The sequence below is a fragment of the Haliaeetus leucocephalus genome, unplaced genomic scaffold, assembly GCF_000737465.1.
Source record: "Haliaeetus leucocephalus isolate CR32 unplaced genomic scaffold, Haliaeetus_leucocephalus-4.0 Scaffold68, whole genome shotgun sequence".
Taxonomy (NCBI): domain Eukaryota; kingdom Metazoa; phylum Chordata; class Aves; order Accipitriformes; family Accipitridae; genus Haliaeetus; species Haliaeetus leucocephalus.
The window spans coordinates 3401867-3413162 of record NW_010972504.1 but is presented as its reverse complement, the minus strand read 5'-3'; the positions used below and the strand labels follow the sequence as shown (position 1 = coordinate 3413162).

The window sequence follows — 11296 nt, the reverse complement described above, 5'->3', positions numbered from 1 at the left end:
GGTGGCTCATGTAGGTCCACTGGCTGAGCAGGGCATAGATGTCGGGCAGGCAGGCCCACTCCCAGCTGGGCGCACTGGCCAGCAGCATGGGCAGCGCGCCGGGTGCTGCGTGGCAGTAGTAACGCTTCTCCCACAGCCGCTTGCGGTCAGCGTCCATCAGCCTACAGCAGCGGGGGAATGGGGGGGACACGGCTCAGGCTTGGGGCGAGGGAGGGGATGGCGTGGATGGGCTGGCAGGTTTGGGATGTGGGATCCCCCTGTCCCTATCATGCACGGTGCGTGGGACACCGATAAAGCCCTCTGAGCCCTCCCTGCTGCCCCACCATGGCCCTGCCTGTGAAAAATAAGAGTTGATGGAGAGCAGGATCCTGCCTGCATTCCCCCCCCGCCGGCTGGGGCAAGCTCAGCAGACAGGTCTGCGTGGTGCTGCAGGATACAGGGGGCTCCCCACCATCCCCACACTGCACCCCATCACCCAAGGGGCAGCCAGGACCCGAGCACCCATGCGCAGGGGTTGACTGAGCTGCTGCAGGGATGGCCCTGGCTGTCCCCCTGCCCGGGGACCCCCCAGCCAGCCGGGTCGGCCGTGCACCCCAGGCTTTTTTTTGCAAGGAGCGTCAGCACTGTCCTGTGCAGTGGATCCCTGCGCAGCTGCCGATACCTGATCCTCCCGTTTATAGCTGGCGCCGGAGGACTCTGGCCAGCTCAGCCATACTGGGCTGGACGAGGGGCAGGACAGCTGTCCCCACTGGAGGGGACGTGGCTGGAGAGACCCTCCCCAGAGAGGGGCAGCCGGGGAGGGCAGAGCGCAGAAGGACCCACGACAGGCAGCTATGGGCAGGCAGCTCGGCCAAATGCCAGGCTCCAGCCTCATCCCCAGCTGCTGGCAGCCAGAGGCAGGGTCAGACCCTCAGATATCCCCTGTGCGTGCCGGGGCAGTGCTGGAGGTTTATCAACAGAGTCCCCCCCACCGGCAGGCTGATGCCATCCCCTGCCCCCCCTCCCCGGGGTTGCTTACCAGTAGAGTGATTTCTTTTGCATCGCCTCCCGCAGCTTGCACTGGTCCTCCTCCCCCAGGCTGCCGAACTCGTACTTGGGGCTGAATTCGGCCGCTGGCGGGCTGGTGAACTTCACCTCGAAGGCGGAGGTGGGGAAGTCAATCTGGGGCAGAGGCAGAGGATAAGTGGGGGCCACATGCAGGGCTTGGGGGGTGTTTGTGTCCCCAGACCCCCCCCCCACCAGGACGTACCTGCAGGATGACACTGTCGGGCTGGTTGAAGTTGGGGGCACTCGACCTGGCTCTGGAGTTGTCCTGGGTCGCCGGCCACAAGCCCAGGAGCTTTCGCCCACAGGTCAGGACCCTGGAGGAGGAGGATGGGTGAGATCCCGGCACTGGGAGCTACCCTGCCGGGGCAGGAGGGTGGCACTGCTGCAGTGATGCTGTCCCCACGCTAAGCCAAGGCACTGGGGACCCCGCGGTGCTGGGGACCCTCCTGTCCCCCCCGGGGATGCCGGCGCGGCCCCTCGCCGTGCCCGTCGTGGCGGGATGCCCCACGTACTGCCTGAAGTTGAAGAGGGGGGTGGTCACCCAGCCCAGGGCCTCGGGGACCCGCCGCTGCTTGCTGGCGTCAGAGGAGCTCCCCGGGGGTGGGATGGGCACAGCGAAGAGCGTGACGCTGAGCAGCGTCTCCCGCGGCAGACGGTTCACCTGGATGGGGAAGCAGATCCTGCAAGAGAGCAGCCGGTGGCTCAGCCGTGCCAGGGACGGGCACCGCCAGCGCCCAGCGGCACCGGCCAGCCCCCCGCCTTGGGATGCCAAGCGTGCTCCAGGATAGCCCAGCCCAACAGACGCCTTTGTTGCCAGCACTGGGGGTGCCACGTCCCCCCCAGCATGGGATGGAGGTCACGGGCAGCGGGGTTTGGGGAGAGCCAGCTGCTTGTGTACCCCAGTCTTCTCCTGGCACCGGAGAGTCCTGCTGCTCTCTGTCCCGGGAAGATGACCGCGGGGCAGGGGGGCTGCCACGGAGGGCCCCCACCGCACACTGACCTCGTCCCACGGCCAGGGTGGGCTGCGTGGGACCCCGGGGCAGAGGCTCCTCTCCGACGCTCCCGGGGAGCCCAGGGCGGCAGCTACATCCCGCCCGCGGGTGGGCACGGGAAGAGGATCGTTCCACGGAGGGGACCTGCACGATTCCGCTCCCCGCCGTCCCGCTGGCCGCTCGGCGCCTGTCCTTGGGGGGCATCGGCGCCTTCTAAAATTAGCCTGTCCCATCCCCACCTCCCCGGGCCACTGCGAATGCCAGGCGTGGTGAGGGCTTGGCACAGCCTCCCTGCCTGCTCCCGGGGCTATTTTTGGAGCAGATCCCCTTTCCTGGGTGCAAACATGCAGGTCCCGGGAGGGCAGGGCTGGTGCTGGGACTGGTGTTATTCCCGGGGATGACACAAGAGCTTCTGACAACCGAAAACTGGGGAGAGGCGCAGAGACGAGGTGCTGGAGCAGGGGAGGAGGAGGAAGGCAGCGTGGCTGGGTACGGCACCGGGACCCCCCTGCCCACCCCACAGCCGGAGCGCTGCCTTACTGCTGGTCCCATATGATGAGGTGGAAGAGGTATTTGTAGACGTGGGCCTTCCTGGTGAGCAGGGGACTGCACAGCTCCTTGCCACCATGGCTGAGGGAGCAGGAGAGGTAGAAATCTTCGTAGCTGCAAGGGGAACAGAGGGAGCCGTGAACCGGGGAGGCGGAAAGCTTTGCCTCGGGCAGGGGAGCCGGCACCCAGGGGTTCACCCCACCCTGGGGCAAACCTTGCACCAAGCGGGGTGGGGAGGACGGAGGTGCTGCCCCTCCGTGCCTTCCCCAGGCTGGGCTTGGGAAGGGGGCTGCGGCAGGGAGGGGGTGCAGAGCCGGGAACCCCCATCCCCATCCCCATATGCCACCGTGCATACCATCACACGGGGGGCTGCCGGGGAGGGGGGGGGCCCTGCCATGTGGCAGGTGCCGAGCGACAATCCGGGGAGGGCTGCGGGGCGCCGGAGGTCAGGGGATGCCGGCATTTCCCAGGCTACCCGCTTTGTTCGGAGCCAGTCACCAAGGGGAATACATTAAGGACAGGACAAAGGCGAGGGGTCCCCGGCGGGGCGGCTGCTGCCGGCGCCGCTGCCTCGCAAGCCCTCCCCACGATGGGCTCCTGCCGTCCCCCCGCGCGGGGCCGAAAGCGGGTACGGGCACCGAGGCACCTAACAAAGGAGCACGCCGCTGATGTGGGGTGAGGGCAGCCTGGCCCTGCTGTACCGGAGCCATCTGTCACATCCCCCGGGGTGGCGGCGAGCCCGGGAGCGATGCTGCAGCCCTGGGGATTTGTGGGCTTGGGATGGGACGAGCGTGGCAGAGCTCGTCCCACCCAGAAGCTCTGGCATCAGCTGGCTGCGAGCATCCCGTCGAGCACCAGCATCCCCATATTCCTGCCCTTTAGGAGGCTTGGGGTGGGTTAGCTCTTATTCCCTCCCATGCCTGGTGAATATCTGGGACAGGGACACACTCCTCAGGCACCCAGGGGAGGGATACCCCTGCTACGGGGTGTTTAACGTGGATGTGAGCCCCAGGACGGGCAGGCAGAGGCTGAGTGAGGTCCAGGCGGCTGCCCTTACCTGGCAGCCCAGGTGATGGGGATGCGGTGCGTGGCGTAGACGGTGAAGGAGAGCGGGCAGGAGAGCAGGCGAGCCTCCTGCACCACGCCGTGCTCCCGGCTCCCGTGCACGGCCGTCTGGAAGTCGGCGTTGAAGGTGCTGCAGTAGAGCTCAACCAGGTTGAGGATGGCAGCCGTCAGGCTCTCCACGATCCTCTCTGAAGGGAAGGTTTGGAGAGGGGTGAGACGGGGCAGCTGCTGGCCCCGCTGCCCCCCGCGGTGTCCCTCTGGGCTGGGGTCAGGATGCTGGAGGGACCCCGGGGGCTGGATTGTGGCCAGGTCTCCCCCAGGACAAAGAGGCTGAGAGGGAGAATTTCAGGCTTCCCATTTTACTGCGTTCATTGGGAGGAACAACAGCCATCGCCTCCAGAAACCCTCTTTTCTTAACCAGAACAGTTTCAAACACATTTTTGGCCTTAATAATTGAGGGGGAGGGGTTTGGAGATTAAAAGCACTAAGAACTTGAGCCCAGAAGGGGAGGAGGAGAACAGAAATACCTCGATTTTCCCTCTTGGCCAGAACATTTGGATCCTGTTGAGGAAAAAAGAAAGAAACCACAAGAGCAACATCAGAATCAGCCCCGCGCTGTCGGCGGGGAACTGCTCGCCAAGCCAGCCGCTTTACGTAACCAGCCCAGGCTCTTCGGCTGCCGGAGCAGGCAGCACGGCCAGGCAGCTGCCTGCTCCCAGCTATTGAGGAATTTTCCACGTGGTATAGCAGGAGGAAGGAGGGAAAGAAGTCAGATGTGAAAATGTGCTTCCCCTCTGCGCCTCCCGGCCGAGCCCCCCGGTCCCGCACCCCACAGGGAACAGCCCCCCAGCACCTATCACTCACCTTCTGGATTTTGGGCTGCATGCGGGAGGGGCAGGGGGGCATCTGGTTGAGGGCTGCCGTGATCTCCTGGGACTCCACGGCAGCCAGGGCGTTGCAGATGGCCATGACCGACTGGATCACCCGTTCTGCCTTCAGCGGGAAGTCTCCCTGGAGGGCAGAGGCAGGCTGACGTGGGACCCCCGGGCAGCCGAGGGGGCAGGGGCTGCTCCCTGCAGCCCACACACCATGCACTGGGAAGTGCATCAGCCCGTGCCTCAGATTCCCCTACTTTCATGGCCTTTTCCTTTCCCTGATGCACCCTTAGAGCCCCATAATGAAAAGGGGAAAGAGTCCGCAGCAAATGAGGCAAGGTGGCCCCAAAAATGCCCCCCTCCATCCCTGCTGCTCACCTCGGCTGCCAGGAAAGCATCCACCTCATTGTGGAAGGTGTCAAAAAGGAGACTGAGGGCCTGCCTAGGGGACAGAGAACAGAGCTCAGCCCCGGCCAGGTGGGCATCTGGCATGGGGGGGCCGGTCCTGCCACGTCCCCCCTACCTGCTGATGGTCTGCTTGATGGGTCTCTCCTGCAGGTGGATGTAATGGTTGAGGGTGGAGGGGCTCTGGTCATCGTTCGCCTGGAGATGGAGAGATGCTGTGCTTAAGTAGTTTGGCCACTCACGGGTGCTCCCGCAGCAGGGTGATGGTAGGGGTATCCCCACGCCGCCCCCCAAACCCGGGCACCCACCGTCCGGGCCAGGTCGCTGCGCACCCCCTTCCTCTTCATCAGCTGCAGGCGGATGTCGATGTCAAATTTCCTGCAGTGCTGGATGTACTCATGGCTGCCCAGTACGTGTTTGCTGCGGGGACAGAGACCGCACGCTGAGCCCGTGGCCCCTCTCCATCCCACGCGATGCCCCAAAATTCAACCCGGGATGCCCCATCCCAACACCCCACGGCCAGCCAGCGTCAGCCGGGGCTCGGCCGGGGCTGCCTCGCCTGCAAACGGACGTTCATGGTACGGTGTCGCTTGCACTAGGAAACCCAAAGAATAAGCTATTGTTTTCCCTCCTTCCCCTGCACCCTCCAAAAAGCCGTGCCCGGCCCAGCTGGCGCGACAGAGCTGAGAGCGGGTGCGGAGGAGCCCGTCGTGCCTGGACCTGCCTGCCAACGCGTGGGAAGCAGAGCGTGGACCTGAGGATGCTCTGGCTTGACAGCAGGACCGGGGCGAGCCCCAGAGCAGGGAGCGACAGCCTGGTCCCACCATACCCACTGGCATGGCAAGCCCCACCGGAGCGGGACCCGCATAGCTCGCTCGCTTTCTTTGCCGGCTGCGGGGGAGAATGAGCCGATTCAGCCCCGGCTGGCATGGCAGAGCCATGGGCACGGTGCCGAGGGGGTGCGGGAGGCTGCAGGCAGGACGGAGCTGCAATGGCAGGATGAAGTGGGGAGGGGGGTGGGAGAAGCACCCCCAGAGGCTCGCCGATGCTGCAGGGGACGGGGACACGGAGTCCGATCGGCACGTGGCCACCGGTGCCGTGTCCTGCCCCACGGCCAGGATGGGGAGAGGGCACGTGGGGAAGGTGCTGCGGGGAGCCTTGCCCGCAGCCAGCTGCGCAGGCAGCAACGCACCCACGGGGCCAGCATCCTGAGCACCCCTGCCTGGTCCTGCCTCCCCCCATGCCTTGCAAAAGCAAACGGGCAGCAAGTGACAGCGGCTCAGGCCGGTTTGCAGAGCTCAAGGGCCCGACCGGCTCCGCAGGGAGGGTTTTGGCACTTCCAGCATCCTCTCTGCTGCGGGAAGATGTGGAAAGAAAAGATCGGCGACAAAAGGGCTTTATGTCCCAGGGCTTTCTCAAAGGTCCTTTGAGGGCCCCGGGAGATATGGCAGTGCCTGCCCGCGCTGGCTCCTGGGGAAACGCTCACCAGGGACTGTCCCGCTTCGTGCCCAGGATGCCGTTCCCTGCCAAAAAGGCAGGAGGTTCACCCCTTTGGGAAATGCCCTCCAAGCTGGCTGAATCCGTCGTACAGCTGGGTGCTCCCTGGCAGCCCCAAGCCACCCACAGCAGAGGTTTGCTGTAGAGAAATGCTGCTGTACACATGGCTAGTTAACAGCTTGCACCCCTGCTGTGTGCAAACACACACGTGCACACGTGTACACGTGCATACACGTGCACACACGTGCACTGGGCTGCTTGGCAGCACAAGGGCTCAGCACCGATGGGAATAACCCCTTCAGATGGCCGTGCCAGGCAGCCAGGAGCAGAGCCTGGGCTCTGCTCGGGTGCCGCGCAGGCTCTCCCGGGCTAAGCAATTCCCAGCCGTCCCTTTAGGGCCTAAACCAGCAGCTCCTGGAGGCCGTGGCAAAGCTCCCGCAGATTTCCCGCGGCAGGGCCAGGCCCAGGGCAGCTTTCCAGCAGCAGGAGCCGGCTGGCTGCACCGAGCCGCCAGGAAGGACGGCATGTGCCTGTGCATGCATGGCTGCTGCATCTTCCTCTGCAGAGAGCTCTCCCGAGCTGTCAGACCCCAAAATCCCTACGGAAATGCAGCCTTCCTCCAGGAAAGGCAGCAAGACAGGGAGGGCAGGAGGGATCTGTGCAGGTCTCAGTCCCCATCACCCATCCCTGGCTCTGCAGCCAAGGGAGCCCACTGCAGCCCTGATGCTCCCACGCATCCCACACCCACTCTTCCCCAACACATCCCTTTTCCACCTTCTCCTGCGATTTAAACAGCAGGCTTGGAGAAGCTGGGCTCTGCCGCTCCACTCAGTGACATGACATGTCTGTTATTAATACTCCTCCAAAGAGCTTTTTTGGCAGCTCCCTGGTTTTCAAGCCTTTCTCCAGGCGCGCAGGGGTCAGCGTGACGGATACCCTGCCACCGGGAAAGATGCTCCCAACATGTTGCTTTTGGCAAAAGCATCGCCGCAGCTCAGGAGGCAGGAACCAGAGAGGAGAGGCTCCTGCTGTGCACGCCGGGATCAGCCCTGACCATCCATCACACCCAGCCGAGGCTACGCACGGGGCGAGCATGGCCGAGCACGTGAGCCCCGGGATGCCTGGCTTGTGTCGTGTGCCCCCCCCCCAATACTCACTTCTGCAGGAACTCCTCCAAGCCGCAGATTTTGAGGACGAAGTCCTCGACGTCAATAGTGTGCAGCTCGTCGTGCGTGTAGCACAGTGCCTGGTAGATGAGCAGGTCCACGGTGGAGGAGCCTGCGGAGAGAAGGGACAACACTGTGAGCCCCCGGGGATGGTGGGACACCCCCCCCCAGAGCCTTCACCTGGGGGCTGCTGGGGTTCCCCCCCCAATTGCTGCAAGCAGCTGCGCGGCGTGGGACACTTACAGTCGCAGGTGAAGGTGAGGGGCTCCCGCAGGCTGTCACACACCACCGTCACCTTCAGGCTGACGCCGTGGCCCAGCTGCTCGGGGCTGAGGTTGACGGCACTCCACACCAAGCCGGTGAGGGAATAGTCCTTGGTGCTGTAGCCGGACCGCAGCCTGCGGAGGCAGGGACAGGTCAGAGATGCTGCCCTGCTTTGGGTTTTGCCCCACCTCCCAAAAAAACACCTGTTTTGGGGCATTTTGCAGTGGGATGCTCCAGCTTTGGCTGGGTACTCACACATCCAGCATGTGGCAGAAAGCAGCCACCTCCTCATCCCGCTCCTCGGAGACTTCAAAGAGCTCGTAGCCGTTGGCGAAGGAATGCGGCCGGGGGGCAACCTACGGGGCAGAGCACCAGCCCATCAGCCTGCTGCAGCGTCCCGGGGGGCTCCAGCCCACCGCCCACCCGGGACGGGGTTTGCCGGATCCTCCCAATAGAGTATTGGGCACCGAGAGCCGTTGCTTGCCCTGGCATTGCTGCAGCTGGGGGTAAGGCAGCTCTGCAGCAGCACGGGGGGGGAGAAACATGGTCCAGCACAGGAGGGGTTTGGGCCAGGCGGGCACCAGCCGCAGGGTGCATCACCCACGTCCGCACCAGCACCTTCCCCACAGCTGGGAGAAGGGAGACCTAAGGTCTCGCTGCCCCCAGCTCCCTGCCCACAAAACTGGCCATTTCCAGGCTGTTTCCAAAAGCCCCAGCAGGGAGATTCCCCAGTGAGACAAGAGATGGGCAGAGATGGAGCCGAGGATGCCCGTGGGACGGGCAGGGACTGTCCCCAGGCCACCAGGGTGCTGCAGCAGAGCCTGTGCCGGTGCCCGTGCCCAGCCCCACACGCCGCCCTCCCACCCCGCACCGCCGTGCCAGGCTCCCCCCCGCGCGTGGGGGTCCCTGGGCCTCCATTGCTCTTCTGCAGCGAACAATGGCCCCACTGTCAGAGCAATTAACCCAGCCAACAGCTAAAGGGAGGCAGAGAAAGGCAGAGAACACAGCAGCCGCTAAAGACAATTTTAATGCTCTTTTATAATTAGTTTCTGGCACTAAGAAAGCCGAGAGTGACTTACGTAGCCCCCGCCGGCGGTCCCCGGCTGCATCCCTCGCTCCCCGTGGAGTGGGGACCCTGCGAGGAAGGCAACTTCTCCCGTTATTTATCTCCTCCTCTTGCCAGAGGCGGGATGAGCTGCACCAGAGCTGGGGCTCTGCCCCTGCAACGGGCACCCAGTTGGGGACAGGGGGCCTGGGAGCCCCGGGAGAGAGACAGCGGCAGTGCCAGCAGCCCCCCAACACCTCTGTGCACAGAGAGGAGTATCCCGCTCGCCGCTCGACAGAGGGAAGAAGGGAGCTGGGATCGGAAAGGACGTTGCGAGCCGAACAGGAAAGCGATCGCCCGGTTCTCGGGAGGAGACTCCCGGCTCTTTCCGGAGGATCTTGTGATATTTCATGAGTCGACGGGACACAAATCCGCCACAAACCACCTGCAGCACGGCATGCGGAGACGGTGCGTGCTTGCAACCCCGGCGCAGCAGCTCCAGGGTGCTCGTGTGCCATGCCAGCCCTGGATCCGGGCACTGCCGGTGCCCTCCTGCGGGCACCAGGCTTCGGCTGTTGGGGTCTGGGCAGTGTTTGGGGACCAGCAGTGTCTGGGCACGAGGGTGCGGAGAGGAGGCAGCGCTCAGATGGCAGCGCATGGAGCATCCCGCCTGCTCGGCAGCAGCGGGATGATGACCGGGTGGGACTTGCCCTTCTGCTTGGCTTCCCGGCCCCGGTTCACCCACCCCAGAGGATTTTGGCCACGGCTGCATGATCCCGCACCCCTCGGGGAGCTGTGCAATCTGGAAGGGTCTTAATAACCCCCAGGGACGGAGTCTCAGCGCACAGATGCCTCCGACAGTGATGCAAACAAGACTCTGAGGAGCCCCGGTGTCAGGACAAATAAAACCAACCCGGAGCGAAGGAAACCCAGCAAAGCCGCAGGCACCCGTGGCCCCGTTTGCATCCCGGTTCTGGGTTCCCAGCTCTCCCCAGCACCTTGGCTCCATCCCAGCCCTACTTCCAAGGCAGGAAGAGAAAAGCTTCTTACCGGGTCGACGGAGATCCTGCGGTTCTTGTTCGGTGCCAGATTTTTCCGGTTGCCGAAACGGGAGACGTATGTCCGCGGGGGGACCTGGGGGGGCATGGTCTTGCTCCGTGCCACCGGCTTGCCGCTCGATTCCTTCTCGAAGATGCTCCTGCCCTCCTTCCAGCCACGGGCAGCTTCACGCAGCACCTCCGACTCGTAGGTGGACTTCAGGTTGAGGCAGGTGATGGCATCGTTGATGCCGCCGTAGTCGGCGATGCCGTAGGGGTCCTCCTCAGAGATGCGGCGGCCGAGCAGCTTGCCGTGAGCCCGCTCGTGGGCCGCTGAGAACATGTTGATGTCCCTGGGCTGGGGTCCTTTGGAAGATGGGGGGGACCCCTTTCCCGAGCGCTGGGTGCCCTCGGAGGAGCTCCAGAGAGAGTTCCGGGGGGGCAGCGGGGGCGGTGAGAGCTTTTTGGGGGAGCTGCCCCCGCCGTCGTGGGGCGAGGTGCCGTTGAGGGGCTCCCCGAGGAAGTCCCCCCCCGACCCCTCGAAGATGTAGAGATAGTCCCCAGCCAGGGGTCCCTTCAGCCAGGGCTGGGGGTCTGGCTGGGGGGGGCTGGGGCCAGGTGGAGGTCCGGGCGCGGGGGGACCCTCGGGGGCCAGCGGGACGTTGTAGCTGAGCATGGGGTCGGAACCGGAGAGGCCACGTGCCGCTTTGATGCCGGCACAGCCGTTCCTCTCAGCGGGATCGTCCCAGGAGATGAGGGGCCGGTCTCCCCGCTGCTTGGCCCGGTTCTCCTCCTTGTCCTGCCGCAAGCGGGAGAGCGCGTCGTACTCCATCTGCAGCGCCTCTGCCAGCGCCAGCTCCTTTCGGCTGATGCCCACCGACTCCAGGGACTTCCAGTGCTCCCCATTGCCGTGCGTGGCGGACATCTCTCCGGGGACCAGGACTTCTTCCTCCTGGGCTCAGAGGTCAGGAGAAAGGCATGCTGCACCGCCGGCCACCTGGGCGGAGGGGAAAGGCAAGGGTTAATGGCTGGGGCAGGCTACAAGGAGGAAGGTTGGCTAAGGAGGGTCAGGCTGGCAGCGCTGGTGGTACAGCCCTTCCTCTCTGCGATGGAAAAAAGGAAACGTTTAGGGGCTCAGCAATGAGATGGGTTAAATAAAGATTGCGCTGCTGCTGCTGCCTGCCCCCCCAGGACCCCACGGCCACCAGTCAGGCAGGGCTGGTTGGCCCCACAGCAGCTGCTGGGGCTATTGCTGGAGCCCGACGTATTTCCCCGAGGACAAAATAAGACGCAGAGAGGGGAGGGCAGCGGGGCCAGTGGCTGCAGCTGGGGCTGACTCAACCTGCAACCTCGC

General features: G+C 64.5%; 1 protein-coding gene across 1 annotated transcript in view; it reads right to left on the bottom strand.

The window, feature by feature from the left end:
* The window catches only part of PIK3C2B (phosphatidylinositol-4-phosphate 3-kinase, catalytic subunit type 2 beta), a 14823-nt gene extending 3956 nt beyond the window's left edge, over positions 1-10867 (bottom strand). Inside the window, exons 1-15 of the mRNA XM_010579958.1 lie at positions 9956-10867; positions 8116-8216; positions 7840-7994; positions 7588-7708; positions 5242-5353; positions 5052-5131; positions 4907-4970; positions 4518-4664; positions 4181-4214; positions 3646-3841; positions 2580-2702; positions 1560-1727; positions 1250-1361; positions 1019-1161; positions 6-161 (exon numbers count right to left, since the gene is read on the bottom strand). Coding sequence (XP_010578260.1) covers positions 6-161; positions 1019-1161; positions 1250-1361; positions 1560-1727; positions 2580-2702; positions 3646-3841; positions 4181-4214; positions 4518-4664; positions 4907-4970; positions 5052-5131; positions 5242-5353; positions 7588-7708; positions 7840-7994; positions 8116-8216; positions 9956-10867 — 2624 coding nt within the window. The remainder of the gene's footprint in view (positions 1-5; positions 162-1018; positions 1162-1249; positions 1362-1559; positions 1728-2579; positions 2703-3645; positions 3842-4180; positions 4215-4517; positions 4665-4906; positions 4971-5051; positions 5132-5241; positions 5354-7587; positions 7709-7839; positions 7995-8115; positions 8217-9955) is intronic.
* Between the last annotated feature and the right edge of the window lie 429 nt (positions 10868-11296).